This window comes from Mixophyes fleayi, chromosome 3, assembly GCF_038048845.1.
Source record: "Mixophyes fleayi isolate aMixFle1 chromosome 3, aMixFle1.hap1, whole genome shotgun sequence".
NCBI classification, from domain to species: Eukaryota; Metazoa; Chordata; class Amphibia; order Anura; family Limnodynastidae; genus Mixophyes; species Mixophyes fleayi.
In genome coordinates, this window is record NC_134404.1 from 264,059,442 (window position 1) to 264,079,737 (window position 20,296).

General features: G+C 38.2%; 1 protein-coding gene across 1 annotated transcript in view; it reads right to left on the reverse strand.

Annotated features, from left to right (window-relative positions):
- KIF26B (kinesin family member 26B) overlaps positions 1 to 20,296 on the reverse strand; it is a 328,166-nt gene that overhangs the window by 54,615 nt on the left and 253,255 nt on the right. The window contains exon 6 of the mRNA XM_075203552.1: positions 10,977 to 11,183. Coding sequence (XP_075059653.1) covers positions 10,977 to 11,183 — 207 coding nt within the window. The remainder of the gene's footprint in view (positions 1 to 10,976; positions 11,184 to 20,296) is intronic.

The window sequence follows — 20,296 nt, forward strand, 5'->3', positions numbered from 1 at the left end:
GAATGTATAAAATGTGCGGCGAAGGTCATTGTCATTCAAGTTCTCGCTGCTGTGACCCCAACATTCCTGAACATGCAAGTGTGAATTCTGCACTGGGAATAACTGGTCAGTGAAAATGCCATTTTATCTCTTTTCACTGATACATAATGTATTATTCTATTCAACAAATATATATTATTTATTGTGTGCTTTTCAACATCCTCTAAGGCTTCCAACAAGACAGACGTATGAGACATTTAAAGCCAAGAGCAAGAGAGTTTATTCCGTAGAACAACAATTGTTTTGAGTTTGAAAAATATTTGAAACAGATTTTCTTTTTAACATGTTTGTGCTTCATGCAAGGTCCGATTTTATTGTATGTTCTCTTTTTCTTTTATACGGTGGTGTTCTTTTGTGGCAATCAATGGATAGACAATGATTCGTGCTGTAGCATGTAAACCCACTGACACTGGAACGATGATGTGGCAGTGAAGGTAGCATAAATACACACCTGTATAAAATACTTGCTCCCTGAACAAAGAAGAGTCTTAATAAATACCAACAGTGCAGAGGGGTTTGTGTGGGCAAAATAGAACTTATTAGCCTCATTTAGAGCATAGTTGCCCTCTTTTAAATTCTCTCCTCCAGGAGATCCCAGAGGAGAAGTCATGTGACCACTGCATAGCAGGGGCCAGGTTTAATGGCGTGATTGCATCATTAAGCTCCGCCTCCTCAACGATCCGGAAGGATGCCTACTCTTCCGGGAGTCTGAAAGGACTTCACAAAATTCAGAAGCCTCCCAGAAATTTGACTAATTTTTCACTGTTTATATTCTTTGTTGCAAAAAAATGTTTTCGCAGGTACATTGAGTTGCGAGTACATCTAGAGGAGTCTAACTCCAAAACAAAAGGAGTATTTCTGCTTCAGGCGTACAAATGTGGATACTTACTCCTAGCAACAGCATAGCGATGAGGCTAGACGGTGTTATGCAAACATCGTATTAACCTATTACCCTACCCAAAATGTAAATGCAAACATCATATTACCCTATTACCCTACCCAGAATGCAAATGTAAAAAAAATCATATTACCCTATTTTATACACTAAAATAATGTGATTAAGTGTCATATAAACAGGACACTTTTGTGTCTTCCCAGTATTATTAATAAATTTGGAAGTTGCATTTCTCATATAAAATGTAATGAAATACAAACACGGCCAAATCCGGTGTTTACGGCTTTAAAAAATAAATGCAGCCTTCTTTCCTGCAGTAGAACAAATGGAAATGACAAATAAGAAATCTGAAACTGATGGTCACAACGTTTTATAGCTGCAATGCCAATGAATGAAGTAATGAAGAGTCAATGCATAAATAGCCAAGCGGCTCTATAGTACAGCAGGTGTCATAATCATCCTCACATATCGTTACACAATGCCTCCAGTACCTCCCAAGAGGTGCCTCTGGGTTGCGTCCCAGTCTAATTATCCTGCATCTTCAGGGGCTGTGTTTGTGTGAACACGCCTTTACTGCACTCATAATACGATTATCAACCCCTGTTCTGCCTCTCCCGGCATAAGGGGACAAAATGAAATGCACCAATCTATTTATGCCTGCGTTTTGGTATGCATGCGCAGTAAGGAAATGCCTATATGTCACATAAATTGAAGTATGTCCAAATCTGTGAGCTTTCTGGCTTCTGAATGCTGCATGTCTCTTATATAGCTTCTAAATGCTGCATGTCTCTTATAAAGGTTCTGAATGCTGCATGTCTCTTATATACCTTCTGAATGCTGCATGACTTTTATAAAGGTTCTGAATACTGCATGTCTTTTATATACATTCTGAATGCTGCATGTCTCTTATATACCTTCTGAGTGCTGCATGCCTCTTATATAGCTTCTGAATGCTGCATGTCTCTTATATACCTTCTGAGTGCTGCATGTCTCTTATAAAGGTTCTGAATGCTGCATGCCTCTTATATACCTTCTGAATGCTGCATGACTCTTATAAAGGTTCTGAATGCTGCATGCCTCTTATACACCTTCTGAGTGCTGCATGTCTCTTATAAAGGTTCTGAATGTTGCATGTCTCTTATATACCTTCTGAATGCTGCATGTCTCTTATATACATTTTGAATGCTGCATGTCTCTTATATAGCTTCTGAATGCTGCATGTCTCTTGTATACCTTCTGAATGCTGCATGTCTCTTGTATACCTTCTGAATACTGCATGTCTCTTATATAGCTTCTGAATGCTGCATGTCTCTTTTATAGCTTCTGAATGCTGCATGTCTCTTATATAGCTTCTGAATGCTGCATGTCTTTTATATGGTTTCTGAATGCAGCATGTCTCTTATATACCTTCTGAATGCTGCATGTCTCTTATATAGCTTCTGAATGCTGCATGTCTCTTATATAGCTTCTGAGTGCTGCATGCCTCTTATAAATGCAGCATGTCTCTTATATAGCTTCTGAATGCTGCATGCCTCTTATATACCTTCTGAATGCAGCATGTCTCTTATATAGCTTCTGAATGCAGCATGTCTCTTATATACCTTCTTAATGCAGCATGTCTCTTATATAGCTTCTGAATGCAGCATGTCTCTTAAATAGCTTCTAAATGCTGCATGTCTCTTATAAAGGTTCTGAATGCTGCATGTCTCTTATATACCTTCTGAATGCTGCATGACTTTTATAAAGGTTCTGAATACTGCATGTCTTTTATATACATTCTGAATGCTGCATGTCTCTTATATACCTTCTGAGTGCTGCATGCCTCTTATATAGCTTCTGAATGCTGCATGTCTCTTATATACCTTCTGAGTGCTGCATGTCTCTTATAAAGGTTCTGAATGCTGCATGCCTCTTATATACCTTCTGAATGCTGCATGACTCTTATAAAGGTTCTGAATGCTGCATGCCTCTTATACACCTTCTGAGTGCTGCATGTCTCTTATAAAGGTTCTGAATGTTGCATGTCTCTTATATACCTTCTGAATGCTGCATGTCTCTTATATACATTTTGAATGCTGCATGTCTCTTATATAGCTTCTGAATGCTGCATGTCTCTTGTATACCTTCTGAATGCTGCATGTCTCTTGTATACCTTCTGAATACTGCATGTCTCTTATATAGCTTCTGAATGCTGCATGTCTCTTATATAGCTTCTGAATGCTGCATGTCTCTTATATAGCTTCTGAATGCTGCATGTCTTTTATATGGTTTCTGAATGCAGCATGTCTCTTATATACCTTCTGAATGCTGCATGCCTCTTATATAGCTTCTGAATGCTGCATGTCTCTTATATAGCTTCTGAGTGCTGCATGCCTCTTATAAATGCAGCATGTCTCTTATATAGCTTCTGAATGCAGCATGTCTCTTATATAGCTTCTAAATGCTGCATGTCTCTTATAAAGGTTCTGAATGCTGCATGTCTCTTATATACCTTCTGAATGCTGCATGACTTTTATAAAGGTTCTGAATACTGCATGTCTTTTATATACATTCTGAATGCTGCATGTCTCTTATATACCTTCTGAGTGCTGCATGCCTCTTATATAGCTTCTGAATGCTGCATGTCTCTTATATACCTTCTGAGTGCTGCATGTCTCTTATAAAGGTTCTGAATGCTGCATGCCTCTTATATACCTTCTGAATGCTGCATGACTCTTATAAAGGTTCTGAATGCTGCATGCCTCTTATACACCTTCTGAGTGCTGCATGTCTCTTATAAAGGTTCTGAATGTTGCATGTCTCTTATATACCTTCTGAATGCTGCATGTCTCTTATATACATTTTGAATGCTGCATGTCTCTTATATAGCTTCTGAATGCTGCATGTCTCTTGTATACCTTCTGAATACTGCATGTCTCTTATATAGCTTCTGAATGCTGCATGTCTCTTATATAGCTTCTGAATGCTGCATGTCTCTTATATAGCTTCTGAATGCTGCATGTCTTTTATATGGTTTCTGAATGCAGCATGTCTCTTATATACCTTCTGAATGCTGCATGTCTCTTATATAGCTTCTGAATGCAGAATGTCTCTTATATAGCTTCTGAATGCAGCATGTCTCTTATATACCTTCTGAATGCAGCATGTCTCTTATATAGCTTCTGAATGCAGCATGTCTCTTATATAGCTTCTGAATGCTGCATGCCTCTTATATACCTTCTTAATGCAGCATGTCTCTTATATAGCTTCTGAATGCAGCATGTCTCTTATATACCTTCTGAATGCAGCATGTCTCTTATATAGTATCTGAATGCAGCATGTCTCTTATATACCTTCTGAATGCTGCATGTCTCTTATATAGCTTCTGAATGCTGCATGTCTCTTATAAAGCTTCTGAGTGCTGCATGCCTCTTATAAATGCAGCATGTCTCTTATATAGCTTCTGAATGCTGCATGCCTCTTATATACCTTCTGAATGCAGCATGTCTCTTATATAGCATCTGAATGCAGCATGTCTCTTATATACCTTCTTAATGCAGCATGTCTGTTATATAGCTTCTGAATGCAGCATGTCTCTTATATACCTTCTGAATGCAGCATGTCTCTTATATACCTTCTGAATGCAGCATGTCTCTTATATAGCTTCTGAATGCAGCATGTCTCTTATTTAGCTTCTGAATGCTGCATGCCTCTTATAAATGCAGCATGTCTCTTATATAGCTTCTGGATGCTGCATGTCTCTTATATAGCTTCTGAATGCTGCATGTCTCTTATATAGCTTCTGAGTGCTGCATGCCTCTTATAAATGCAGCATGTATCTTATATAGCTTCTGAATGCTGCATGCCTCTTATATACCTTCTGAATGCAGCATGTCTCTTATATAGCTTCTGAATGCAGCATGTCTCTTATATAGCTTCTGAATGCAGCATGTCTCTTATATAGCTTCTGAATGCTGCATGCCTCTTATATACCTTTTGAATGCAGCATGTCTCTTATATAGCTTCTGAATGCAGCATGTCTCTTATATAGCTTCTGAATGCTGCATGCCTCTTATATACCTTCTGAATGCAGCATGTCTCTTATATAGCTTCTGAATGCTGCATGCCTCTTATATACCTTCTGAATGCAGCATGTCTCTTATATAGCTTCTGAATGCAGCATGTCTCTTATATAGCTTCTGAATGCAGCATGTCTCTTATATAGCTTCTGAATGCTGCATGCCTCTTATATACCTTCTTAATGCAGCATGACTCTTATATAGCTTCTGAATGCAGCATGTCTCTTATATAGCTTCTGAATGCTGCATGCCTCTTATATAGCTTCTGAATGCTGCATGTCTCCTATAAAGCTTCTGAGTGCTGCATGTCTCTTATATAGCTTCTGAATGCAGCATGTCTCTTATATAGCTTCTGAATGCAGCATGTCTCTTATATAGCTTCTGAATGCTGCATGTCTCTTATATAGCTTCTGAATGCTGCATGCCTCTTATATAGCTTCTGAATGCTGCATGTCTCTTATATAGCTTCTGAGTGCTGCATGTCTCTTATATACCTTCTGAATGCAGCATGTCTCTTATATAGCTTCTGAATGCAGCATGTCTCTTATATAGCTTCTGAATGCTGCATGCCTCTTATATAGTATCTGAATGCTGCATGCCTCTTATATAGCTTCTGAATGCTGCATGCCTCTTATATAGCATCTGAGTGCTGCATGTCTCTTATATAACTTCTGAATGCTGCATGCCTCTTATATAGTATCTGAATGCTGCATGCCTCTTATATAGTATCTGAATGCAGTATGCCTCTTATATAGCTTCTGAATGCTGCATGTCTCTTATATACCTTCTGAATGCAGTATGTCTCTTATATACCTTCTGAATGCAGCATGTCTCTTATATAGCTTCTGAATGCAGCATGTCTCTTATATAGCTTCTGAATGCTGCATGCCTCTTATATACCTTCTCAGTGTCGGACTGGGGCATGAAGGGCCCACCGGGGGACTGCAACGCTAGGGGCCCACCAGTGGGGGTGTGGCTGGCCATCATAGAGGCGGGACCAGACACTAGAGGGGGAGTGGTCAGCTCACGAAGGACAGCTAGTACCATAGTGTAGTATATAAAGAATGCAGTGTGTATATAGAGTACACAGTCTTGACCTGCCCCTTAGATTGGGTAGAACAGTCACCAAAAATTGGGATTGTTCCAGTAAACCAGGCTTGGCAAACCTGTGGCACTCCAGGTGTTGTGAAACTACAAGGCCTCTCTCCAGCCCCAACATTAAAGTAATAGTATTCACATTTGATAAATAGATCTATTTCCCTCCAACCGACCCCAACATTAAATTAATACTATTCCCATTTAATAAATAAACCTATTACCCTCCCTCCAAACAGCCCCAGCAAGAAATTAATAGCATTTACGTTTAATACATCCATTTCGCACATTAAATATTAATATTCACATTTAATAGATAGCCCTCCTCCCCACACTCAGCCCTACATTCAATTATAGACCCAAACCACCCCAGCATTAAATTAAAGGTCCCATCACCCCCTCCCTATAGTGTTCTCTGTACAGCCCCCCTCCCTATAGTTTAGCAAAAGCAGCCCCCTCTAATTATAGTTTAGCATAGGCAGCCCCCCCCTCACTATAGCTTAGTATAGATAGGCAGCCCCCCTATGCCACAAAGTAGTGCACCAAACAATGTTACTCCACACAGTAGTGCCCCAAACAATGTTATGCCACACAGTAGTACCCGAAATTCACATATGCCACGTAATACTGTCCCAAATTCATATTATGCCCACAATAGTGTCCCCAATTCAAATATACCCTCAATAGTGCCCCCCAATTCACATATGCCATGGAATAGTGCTCTCTCAATTCGCGCACACACTAATATATATATATATATATATATATATATATATATATATATATATAAACACTGCAGTAAGCCTCTGCTTACCCAGTAGCTAGAGAACAGATGGAGGATATATATATAAGATAATTCTGTGTCAAGTGAAAGTCCTGGAATTTGGAGGAAATTAAAAGACATATCCAATAATATTAAATAAAAATAAGAAAAGCTACTTACCCATATTTTGATTGATGCAGCCTCTGCTCCTTAGTCCTTCAGCGGCGGCGGGAGCATAAGACAGTCAGCTGACAGGAGGAGGAGGGGGCAGGTCACATGATCGCAGCTGCAATCGCATTTGAAAGATGACTGCAGCCAGTCATCTGTAGCAGCAGGGACGCCGATCACCAGGTGAGCTGACCCCCCCTTTGATCCAGAACGTGGCTGCCGGCTGGATGACAGGATACATATGTTCAGCAGCCATTCATTAATTCCTGGTTTAAGTTAAATATTCTATGAGTATTCCCTTTATTATTCCGCTCACGCTCAGACAGTTTGTGTGTAACACACTTACTGACAAGAAGTCTGATGTGCGTAGGGGGAACTGTTCCCTGTGGTCAAACCTTATCTGGAAATATCTGACAAGAATCCCTGGACCTGGTCTCCCAGCAGGCACACGCTCCTCTGTCTAACACGCTGGCAGGATCTGGGCACACGTACTGCGTGTAACACGGGTGATATCAGGATGGTGATTGGGGAACTCTCCACACCAGGCCAGCAGTGAGAATGATTACAAAGGTTTATAACAAGCAGACAAGATGAACTCTGTACACACAGCAGCAGGGACGCCAGGGAAGGGCAGCAGGGATACCGAACATGTGAGCTGAATGGGCCCCGCCCACTTCTAGAAGGGGGTGTGGCCATAAGGCAGAGGGGCCTACCGGTGATTTTTCCGGTAGTCCTATGGGCCAGTCCGACACTGTACCTTCTGAATGCAGCATGTCTCTTATATAGCTTCTGAATGCTGCATGCCTCTTGTATACCTTCTGAATGCTGCATGCCTCTTATATACCTTCTGAATGCAGCATGTCTCTTATATAGCTTCTGAATGCAGCATGTCTCTTATATAGCTTCTGAATGCAGCATGTCTCTTATATAGCTTCTGAATGCTGCATGCCTCTTATATAGCTTCTGAATGCTGCATGTCTCTTATAAAGCTTCTGAGTGCTGCATGTCTCTTATATACCTTCTGAATGCAGCATGTCTCTTATATAGCTTCTGAATGCAGCATGTCTCTTATATAGCTTCTGAATGCTGCATGTCTCTTATATAGCTTCTGAATGCTGCATGCCTCTTATATAGCTTCTGAATGCTGCATGTCTCTTATATAGCTTCTGAGTGCTGCATGTCTCTTATATACCTTCTGAATGCAGCATGTCTCTTATATAGCTTCTGAATGCAGCATGTCTCTTATATAGCTTCTGAATGCTGCATGCCTCTTATATAGTATCTGAATGCTGCATGCCTCTTATATAGCTTCTGAATGCTGCATGCCTCTTATATAGTATCTGAGTGCTGCATGTCTCTTATATACCTTCTGAATGCTGCATGCCTCTTATATAGTATCTGAATGCTGCATGCTTCTTATATAGTATCTGAATGCAGTATGCCTCTTATATACCTTCTGAATGCAGTATGTCTCTTATATACCTTCTGAATGCAGTATGTCTCTTATATACCTTCTGAATGCAGTATGTCTCTTATATACCTTCTGAATGCAGTATGTCTCTTATATAGCTTCTGAATGCAGTATGTCTCTTATATAGCTTCTGAATGCTGCATGTCTCTTATATACCTTCTGAATGCTGCATGTCTCTTATATAGTTAATAAATGCAGCATATCTCTCATAGAGCTTCTGAATGCTGCATTTTCCTGCCTAAAAACATTTTTAAAGCATTTATAAATACCAATGTGACATTAGTATTACGCTGGTGGAAGTGGGAACATGATTTCACTGGTCAAAAAATTGAATTGACAAGAATTTGTCTCCATCAAACTGACCGGTCGCCGCTGCGTCACTATAATCCAAATATATGTGGTGACACTACATGGTTCTACAAAGTACATTCACACACATTATTTTGGCACAGTAAAGACTGGTCTGCACGGCTGAAATAAAACAATGTCATTCTGGTAAATGACTGCTAAGGAACTGACATCCAAGGGCTGCAGGGTTTTCACAGTCAGTTCTGGAACCCAAGAAAAGAGAAATATAACTAATGACAGGGAAAATAAGTTAACCCTGAAGAACAATATAAGATACAAAGGTGGTGATAACCATCAAGTGCACAAACATAATACAATGCAGAGTAATGTAGTAACAGAGTGATTTTTGTGTTCTATCATTTTGTGTATTTGTTCTGTAAGGGGTTGTGTACATCATGTGGCTGTAAATAAATAAAAACAACTATATATGTAAATAACACTCAGAAATAAAGTTGTAAAATTGAAGTAATGTGCTATCCTTGTCAACATAAAAGTAGTACTTTCATCTCTAATGGCCATCGCACACAAGGCATTCAAAGCCCTTAAAAGGGAATGTTGAATAGAAAACCACCAGCTAAGCAAGAACGAGAGAGCCAGCAGCGGGAGAGCGCGGTTCAATGCTCCTCTTCACACTTGCTGAGGTGAAAGAAGAATTCTGCTGTGTCTGCCTTTTTCCAGCTGCCTTGTATGTTCATGATAAAATCAACACCAAAGCACATCAATGATACATATTGGACATGGAGTACTGAGGTGGCTTCATTACAATTCATGAATTCCTGCCCAGATATAATCAGCTCTATTACTACACAGCTATGGCTTCAGCAAATGCTATCGACGAGTACCAGTGTAGCATGGTATATTACCACACCAAATTTATGGGCTACATAAAATTTTAGGAAGGCTTTTTAATGTTTAAAGGAATAAAATACACTTGAATTGCAAATTAATGAGCTGTGATTTAAAGCTTTGCAGACAGAGTTTTCATTTTACAGTGAACAAATAGCGCTGCTGAATTAGTAATGACATTGCAGTGAGCAAAGATAACTGCTGTACTGCTCTTTCTACCAAGTGCAAATGTCTGCTTTTTTTGTAATATGCTACATAGTACAATACATAAGGGTCATAGGGGGGAAATTCTGGGTCAGGATTAAATATACTGTTTGTGGATATCTGCTGCTTTGAAAGGTGTGTGCTGGGGAGTGACTTCCAAGAACTTGGACATCAGTGCTGTCTTATCAAAGCTTTGTGTCTATCAGTTTATGAATTGAAAAACCAGGTCCCCATAATACCAACAATACTAACACCACAAGGACAGGATAACTGCTTAAAACAACTCCAGCATAATATGCTATGTCATTTACTTGCATTTATTTAATGGATATTAAGTAAATATTTATAAGTTAGGAACCGCCTCAGAGGATCTTTCAGTGGGCCTAAACAGTATGTTTGAAACAAGGAAAATAAGGTAAAAGTTATTTTACTTCCATTTAATATCTCACAACCGCAACCAAATAAATAAGTCCATACTGTACATTATCGTGTATTTATGGTATATAATATCTGTGGTATCTATATATTGTTTTCAAGTCTACAGTAACCGGATTTATTTGTTGGTCTGCATACTCTAGTCCACCACAGACTGAGAATGCAATATACATATATATAACAGGACACTCATGTACAGACTAATAACATATATCAACCTAGAGAGTAAAAATATCTAAGAGAGACCCAGGCAAGTGACACTTGGTCAAATTCTTCAGCTCCCACTCCCAGTTTACATTCATGACCCCTATACATAAGTTCAAAGAATCTCATGTTTCATTTCTCCCCCAGAACTTAAAAAATGACCCTAATTTGTATATTCTCCCTCAGAAGTGAAAATAAAAGGGAACGGATATTTCTTGAGAACTATATACACTAAAAGAGTCTCTCTCATACAGACGTTCCATGCTGCCATATTTTCCAGCCAGAAACTGCCCATGTTGCTAAAAAGCATATTAAAGGTAATTTGAGGAATATACACAAATATATTCAAGGTTAATACATATATTTGTCTAAATACATTTTCATATCCAGTGAGCAGGTAATCAGATAAGCACAGATGGCAAAACACAATATTGCATACTGTTCAGCTACCTGTGAGGCATCCTGAGGAAACACAGCATCAAATGCGAACATTTTTGGTGGGATCTGGGTTCCTCTCTTTTGGAATGCATTCTGCCCTCCGCAGGATAATGGGTCATACAACGTAATCTGTTTCTTCCTTGGATCAGCTTTTAGGAAAGAGCTGGAATCGACTGACTCTCCCACAAGTGTGGAACAAATACGCACCATAACCTTCACCTGTGGGTCAAGATAACACAATGACATTTTAATTGTATTAGCCAAAATAGGTTACAAAATAGATATTTTGATTCTGCATTTCAAAGACTATGAAGTATATTTACTAAACTGCGGGTTTGGAAAAGTGGAGATGTTGCCTTTAGCAACCAATCAGATTCCAGCTGTCATTTTGTAGAATGCACTAAATAAATGAAAGCTAGAATCTGATTGGTTACTATATGCAACATTTCCACTTTTCCAAACCCACAATTTAGTAAATCTAGCCCCATGTGTCTGACTATGTGTATTTGACAGCAGTAGGCTATAGACCACTGGAGTAATCATTTTCCTTTAAAACACCAAAAGGCATACCCCAAACACATTACTATCTTATTCCCAATAACTCCCCAACTCAAGGGAGTGTGCTACAAACTTGTTTATTGTGACTGTGATTTCAAATTGTATACCATAAATTCTAGTGTATTGTATGTGTGCTACAACCTTATTCCCCTCACCCTTCCCCCTTTCCAACCCATCTTCCCCTCAATTTAATGTTTTCTTTTCTTTTATACCATATAAATTGAAAACTTTAATAAAAACTATTATTGAAAAAAAAAACATCAAAAGGCAGAAATGATTTTTATGAGAGATTTGGCAGAACAATAACATGTTACCTCAGAGAAACATCAGTTAAACTATTTCGTTTTCCTGTCATACTTTTGGTGTGTAAGCTCTCAAGATATTTAGATTTGCTATGGTTCCATTATAAATCATGTCTATATTATACGTAAGCATTTCCCATTTTTAGGTTATTGTACAAAAATGACCAAGGTTAATGTGGAGTGGAGTGTAACAGAAATATCATTACAGTCATTGATTTTCTGTATGTCATAAACTATACTCCAAAACAAATGTCAAAATACATACTTCATGACAGCATTTTAATTTTTGTGCTATTAAAATGTAAGTAAGCTGCAGCAGAAAGAGGGAAAACAAAGACAAAGTATACTGATTTCCATAGTGCTACGTATAATATCCCACTGACTTGAATTAGCAGTCTTTGTGCTATAACAGCATCATCGACCCATAATGAACAGCTCCTATGGAGATGTTTAACAGTGGTCACCAAATATATGCTGTCTATTCCAGCTGTGCCCCTGGATTGAGCAATCCCACGTCATAGTCATGTGACTAACACTTTTTCAAATTCCTTCTATGATTCCAATATTACACATAACCCTAAGGCAATCAGTGCAGGAGATTTCAAAAACACTTCGTTAACATGGGGAGAAATTATAACAGAACTCTTAAAACATGTCAATGGTATTAGATAAATGCATATAGCTAATCTGCATCAAAACAGAAATGGATATAAGACAAAGTACCATAATATACTGTTTATGTTCTATTTAATTTTCTAGTTTACAGAAATTCAGTCATTTAATTGTAATAGTTACATTAGAAGGAAGACACTAAGGGGCATATTCAATTACTATTCCGGTCCGTGGGATCACGCCGGAACGGGCCGCGAAGTTAATCCACGGTACCGCAATAACTTGGATTTTCGTTCGCAACCCATAGGGTTGCGTACGAAAATCTGTGTTATTGCAGTACCGTATTACTGGCAATAACGAGCACTTTCCGCGGTAACGCGGACCGGAATTCTAATTGAATATGCCCCTATTGATCTATTTAATGTATTGCTGCATTAAAGCCCTTTGTTGTTCAATTACTTACAAGAAAAAGTGTTGCAACATACTTTGTAAATATCAACTAATTTAACTGCAAGTTTTCTTCTTTGACAAAATACCACATTAAAGTCAATTCTCCAGCTAGATTCTGTGTATTTCAACCTCCTTATAAACCATTGATGTGATTTTTTGATTATTTTGTTTTTCCAACAAAATCTCTGCCTACTAACACCTGTTAATAGCCATTATTTTCTATAGGGAATGTTCTATCATTAGAGAAATAGGAAACAGGTGTAATTGAAGTTAATGGAGACATTTTCAATGTAGAATTGAAAGAAGAAAATACTTTAACATGTTCCTCTTTTCTGGACTCCTTTAAATAATGGGATTTATCAAAACAATTATACATAAAGAGGACAGAATGTTTATTTAACACTAAGTATGGAAACTGCTTGTAACTGCTCAGAAACGACTGACGAACACGTCTGATGCAGCTCTTACATTCAGACAGTAGTGTTTATGAAGGTTGATCACTCTATCAACTTGCAAATCAAAATCGACAGACATTAACTTCTTTAAAACTTGTCATGCCTCTGGTGGAGTGCACTGTCAACCCACTGGGAATAGGCTTACTCTGAGGGGTATATTCTGATTGGCTGCTATAGGCAACATCTCCACTTTTTCAAACCCACAGTTTAGGAAATATACCCCATAGTCTTTCTCATTTTGTGCATTGTTTTTTTTCTGGAAATGGATTCATGAAGACATGTTGTATTTAATGTGTGCCACATCATCTCTTCTTCATTTGATATATTTGGGAATAACCCTGGAATTATTATTTCTTCATTCAAATGATAAGATATATAGAGACCTTTGGCAGAAAGTCCAGGAGGAATCTCAAACCAACCTTTGCCTAATAAAACATAGTATATGACTGATGACGGGAAAATGCTTGAAGTTCACACATGCTTCTTGCTGAAGACAAAGCAAGAGATGAATTTAGTTTCATATTCAAATACTGGGTTTTGTCATAATGTTTAAAACCAGAACTAGGTCCCAGGGTGGCATGAACGATTTATTTGGAGGCCTTATTTTGAATACTGTTCTCATGAATCTTATTGTTTTTTTTCACCCTTTGTATACCAGCGTGGCTGAGAAATCTATATTTTCAGGGACTGTGATGTAAGCCTTATCATTCATACAGCTAATATTGAAGCCGTGATATGGAGACTGGACTTTAAAGTGATGTCTTTACTATTTGACTTATTGCATATTTGTCTAAGTACTTGCAAACCCTCAAATACAAGAGCATTCCCCCAAAGAGATAGACTTAATAGCAGTTTAAATCCCACAGATATACATAGTACTTTACTAAACATCACAGGCCATGGTTTCATGGTCAGGACAATTCTCAGGCCATGACTGTTTGGCTATTTTGCTCTTTCTATTAAAAAAAAGGTTCTAAGCAGTGATTATATACAACTATGTGTCTAGATATTTCTTGGCTAAAGGAAACTGGATGGCCAAGCATTCCACTAGAACACTACACTGACTCCCAGTCCTGTACTGTGCCTGGTGACTGAGGTCTGCAGATTATACAAGTGCTGACTAGAAACCCCACAAGGCGTGTAGGAGAAGAGATAATAATTTGCTCTCAGTGATGATATACTCTTGGAGGCAGCTAAATGAATTTATCGCACAGTAATCATTCAGTGCGAGTGTGATGAAAAGCAAAGAAATTAGTTTGCAGAGAGTAAGTCATTATCTGGGAGCTGTGAAGAGAAACAAACAGGTTATTGCAGGAGTAGAGAATGGGAGAAAATACACTCTCTGACAACGCTCGCTATAAGATGCAATCTCGGATTGTTATTAGAAATGGCTTTTAAATCCGAACATCACACGTGCAGAGATTTTGACATCTGCCAAGGTTCAGTGCCTGCGATAATACAACACTGCAAGTAAACTGCTAGTAGTTTGTTTACAGAGATTAAACTGGAAAATAAAGTAGCACAGATACTTATTTCTATCTCCTACTATTTTAAACTGTTTGTGGTATGTTGCCTATACCGTGTTCTCAAATACTAGTCCCCTTTGCGTCATACTGAGCTAACAGGATTAAAGATAGAATGGTCTGTGTACATATTTATATGTGCAGCCATCAGGAAAATAACATAATAGCCAAGGCTGTTCTCTGGCCATGATTTTCTAATTAGAGGGGATGACGCTTATGACCTTTCTCTGAAAACACATAATGACATTCTTTAGTTGCGTCAATTATGCAATTAAGTATATTATATATTTATATTAAAACAGTGGATGAACCAGTGGCTGAGAAAGAGTAGTTAAGGGTTTCACCAAAGTAAATACTTCCAGAATTTATTAATCTATAGTATGGTAGATTTTTGCTCACAAGAACCCAAAAAACTTTAGTTTTGGGTACACTAACTGCTCAGAAATAGTAGCAAAACATACACAGATTTGTGCTATATAAATAAATCTGATCGCAATAATAATATTCCATGCTACCAGAATATATATGGTATCATAGTGACGTAATCTACCTCTCGCTAGTCATGTGGATCGTGCTGGACAGGTTTGATAGAATTTCGCTACATTGAATAAAACTTGAGCTTTTGGAAGCCATTTATTTTAGCAATTATTATGATTCTGATTGCTTCACCAGTATGTGTTGTCTGTAATCACCATATTAATATGTAGTTTTTTCATTTTCAAAGTCGTAGCTTTTATATTTAATGTTCTATGTGATGTTAAATACTTTTGTGTCAAAAAATACAAAAGTATTATAGGAATGATACCTTTTTTGGCTAACCCCCCAAAAATATTGTATTTGCTGGCTTTCAGAGCACAGAGGGCGCTTCATCAGGTATGTTTTTTGTAAACTTGCCTGATGAAGGGGCCTCTGTGCTCTGAAAGCCAGCAAATGCAATAAAAAAATGTAGGTTAGCCAATAAAGCTATCACTCCTATAATACTTTTGTCTTTTATGATACAAAAGCATTTAATATCACATAGATTTTTCTGGCTAACATGGTACTGCAATAATAATAATAAAAAAATATTTTTTGATACACATATTTAATGTTCAAAAACCATTAAAATTTAAGTAAAAAGGTGAATACAATAATTAAACATATTTGCAGAGCATCTCACTTTATTCTGTAATGTTACAGTTGTGAGTATGCAAATGCTACTGTTTATACTGCTCTACAGGAAACTGGACTCAGTTCATCATCATCATCACCATCATCATGGAAATTCACACATTCAAAACTTCTGGCAGAAAGGTACTAGAAGGGAATTTAGAAAATTCATCAGAGTAATTTATCCGTGTACACTTCCCATTTTCTACATTGAAGAGAAGATCTGACTTTTCTTTCAGCACCTCACCCTACTGAATATCCGTAACTCAAACCACTCTACAGCTAGTGTGAGGAGACTAATGACTGCCAATTGCTCCCAGAGCTAGGAAAAACTCCAAAACAGGTCTGCAAAATTAATAGCTGTTAATGCTCTGCTGAATAGGGGGAGGTATATTTGTCAATTATTTACACACTTATTGCTAATAGGGATTATATATAGAATGAATTACCGCTGCAGTAAATAATAAGAGTTTTAACAGTGGCCATGGAGTTTTATGACCATACAAAAAAGTCTACAGACCAAATGCATTTGTACAGGTAATAGGACTCCAATATGATGTATATTATCCATACTAATTTACTGTAGGAGTACATTATTGCTGGTAATGCATGTGTTTCAATAGAAACACAAAACAAAGAAGCAGCACAATGACAAACACACATTTACATCCTCCATTACACCACAATAAATCAACACACTTACTGATTATGTAACTCATCCCATCATGTTCCTTTCTCTGTAAGCTGTGTATTATATACTACAGAGGATGCAAATGTGGAATATTTGCTTCATTCTTCAATAGGTGCCCACAGTACCCCAACGACAATACACAGCAGGTAGATTTAACAGTCATCCTCCCAGCTCTATTCACAGATGATACTCTGTGAAATGTGAATTCACAAATAGAGTCCGTAATGCTTTAACACTGCATTACCAGATGTGACTAGATCACTTATAAATAACTTATGGTATAAATGTATTTAAAGGGAATAGCGCAGGGCGCATATTTATATAATTGCCAATGCACTTAGTATTGATATTGTGTATATTTTGATATAGGAAATCTTTATTTCTGATATCAGGGAAGAAAATTAGGTTTTTTCTGTTTTAACCTTGCTAGAGGAAATGCATTATTTCTGATGTATATATCTGATACAATAAGCCTTTCTTTAGAAAATCTTTTGTATATCTTAGTGTAAGGAAATGCCTTGTTTGGGGTTTGCAACTTTTTCTGGGGAATTCTTTTCTTTGGAGGAAATGTGTATTCTGCAACTGTTGGAAGAAAGCACCCATGCTAATCTCATGTTGATTAGACCTTTTGATGTGAGTGTCCAATACCCCTTAAGGGAAAGGAAGGGGTAATTAGACTTGCTTTCAGATGTTCACTGTGTCCAAATTAAGATGCAGGAAATCACAGCAAGGTTTTAGGATATCACAGATAAGCATAAATATTGTTAGCTTTGCATTGCATGTAAATCCATGTTTGGGTAAACAAATTTCATCCTGATTCTAAAAGTAGCCTGTGATGCTGTGTCTAAAATTGTATAAAAAGAGAGCCCTTGTAAACGGATATGTATTATTCTGATGTTCCATCTGACCTGACCACTGATCTCTTTAATTAGTGGAACTGTCCTTGTCAGGAAATTTGAGTGAAATAAACATCACTCTCTCCTTCAAGACCCGACTTGATAACTTCTTCAATATTGCTGTAATCCTGTCACCTACAGATTAGACCCAAAATCTAATCCGTTTCTGGCTGTCTGAGGTTTGGACCCAGCTCTCCAGTACCACCGCTCTGCCGCTACCCAGCAGCTCTGGTCAGTGTAATAGGCCAGGGGGGATCCATTCACAGCACCCTAATCCATAGTAAACGGTCAGGGGTACCAGTCCAAGTGTACCAGCACAGGAGTACACTTGCAGCGACAGTTACCCAGAAGGAACATGGTTCTGGATGCCAAAAAGGAGTCCAGTGGCGGCAGCAGGCTCCTCCAACTGTAATGGTGTTATTAGCAGCGCTTTATTAAATTGTACCTGTCTTGTATTTTTGAAAAATGTAACAATAGTACAGCCTGAGGAAAAGCCCAATGGCATTCAGAAATCTAACTACCTTATAGTCTATTTAAATAAGCTGTTGGTCCCTGTGACACTGATCTCATGTGATCATTACAGAAAATGTATTGACAGTATGAGGGTGTCACAAGGTTTCTCGCATTGGGCTGTTCACACTTATTAATGCTCATGAATATTTATAGCTGCCCAGATAGTATAGAACAAGATTAATACAGGAGGAAATATATAGCTGTAACACACAGTAAATATAAACATGTGTTTCATTATGTGCTGTTTGTTCAGCTATGTGTTTAATGTGCAGGTGACAAGTTTGCTTTAAAAATGTTAATTTAGAACTAATAAATGTTTTTCTTTGTTACTTTTTGTTTTCGATTTTCTGACTATAATAAGTGAAATATATTTGTAAAATGTTACTAAGCATTTAGATGCACCATATTAAACCAGCTGTTTTGCTGCCAGAAGATGATTGTACACTTGCACATTATAATATCTGTTTGTGCGGCACAAAGCCATTCATGCGTGACTTAACCAATGCCAGGAATTTACAGCCCCAAAGCATCCGCTTGAAATGCCTTTTTTTAAAAAGAACATTATAAAGATCAAACACAATTTATGGGTTTAAAATAGTTTAACAAAGTTACATTGCTTTATGAACATGTCAGCAGCAACTCAACAATTTTCTAATTAGCCATGTCAAAAATATATCGTTCCTTAAAGGCACAGTTTAATTTACAAACCTCACACAAATCCCTTTCATAAAGCCTTTATGTATGAATCATCACACTCATATATTGAAATATTATGAGACACCTTATGGTGCTAAAAGATACTGTCAAGTCCAGTTGACAATGATTGGCAATGGAGAAAATATGTAGTATGTATGCTAACTATGACAGCATGGTATATAAAAAGTATTATAAATGGAAAAAGAATATATATGAAGCTACACATTGTCAATCTTGGCATTATCTACCATTTCAACATAAAGCTCCCTTACCCAGTGGCATTACAAATAATGTTTTACTAGCAGGCTTTAATTCTCTTAAGAGCATGTAACCTCTGACCTCATACCCAGGGGCGGAATGGGACTAAAAATCAGCCCTGGCATTTAAAGCACACAGGCCCACCTCTGTTCCAGATAATAATAATATTACAGTACTTTTTGCAAAGGTCATTGTTATACAGTGTCCTGTGAGATACGAATGTATTACGAGCAGCTTGACTCTCTATTTGCAGCATAGGGCTTACCAGTATCAGATAATGGTATGTACAGGACCAGCAAGAGAAATTTGCGGCCCAGGTACAGTGAAATTTTGGGGCCCCCCTCCATAGATGAGCAGCAAATAAACTGAGTGCCGCCGCTGAAAAGGGTGTGACCACATTGTGCTGGGGGTGTGGTCAACATGAGGCATTGATACATATATTGTAATAAAACATTACATTTATCACGCCCTTCCATCCACATTATGACACCCCCAGCCCACCATACTTATCTATGTTTCTGGTGCTGCTGACATCTATCAAGGCAGGAACTTCGTGTAGAGTGAGCAGGGAAGCTCTTTGACTCCTGAGAATACCAAATCTTGTGATACTTAGAGCTCTTCGACTTGCTCTGCAGGCGGTGTCCTGTCCAAGGACCGGGAGCAGCTATCAGCTCCCTTCCCCTAACCAGAGCTGGATTAAGGCTCGGGGGGCCCAGGGTTTTTAAGACAGCAGGGCCCTTATTATGTAATATGGTTATCATTTTAGACAAATACACAAGCAATACTGTGTGCACTACTGTTAGATGCACACGGCTCTGCCTTCACAAGCAGTACGTTGTGAAGCGGGACATACCTCCCAATTGTCCTTGCAGTCGGACTAAATCCTGACTAAGCGAGTCAGTCACCCAAATTCAGTACTGCCCCGCCAGATTTAGGACAGTTGGCAGACTGTCCTGCTCTCTCCTACCTGTTCTTGTCCCTTTCACCACTTGTGGCAGCTGGTTTCTTTTGCTCAGTTCCTTCTTGTGTTGATCCTGGGATGTTGAATGCCCTATTTTGAAAAAAAAATGGGTCCATGAGATTCAAAAAACTCCAAACAATCCCGGTGTTAAATCAATTGCAATCACATTTTATAATTAGACCTCCCTCCATTCCCAACAATAACAATATTCACATTTAATAATTAGACCTATTTCCCTCCAACCAGCCCCAACATTAAATTAGCAGTA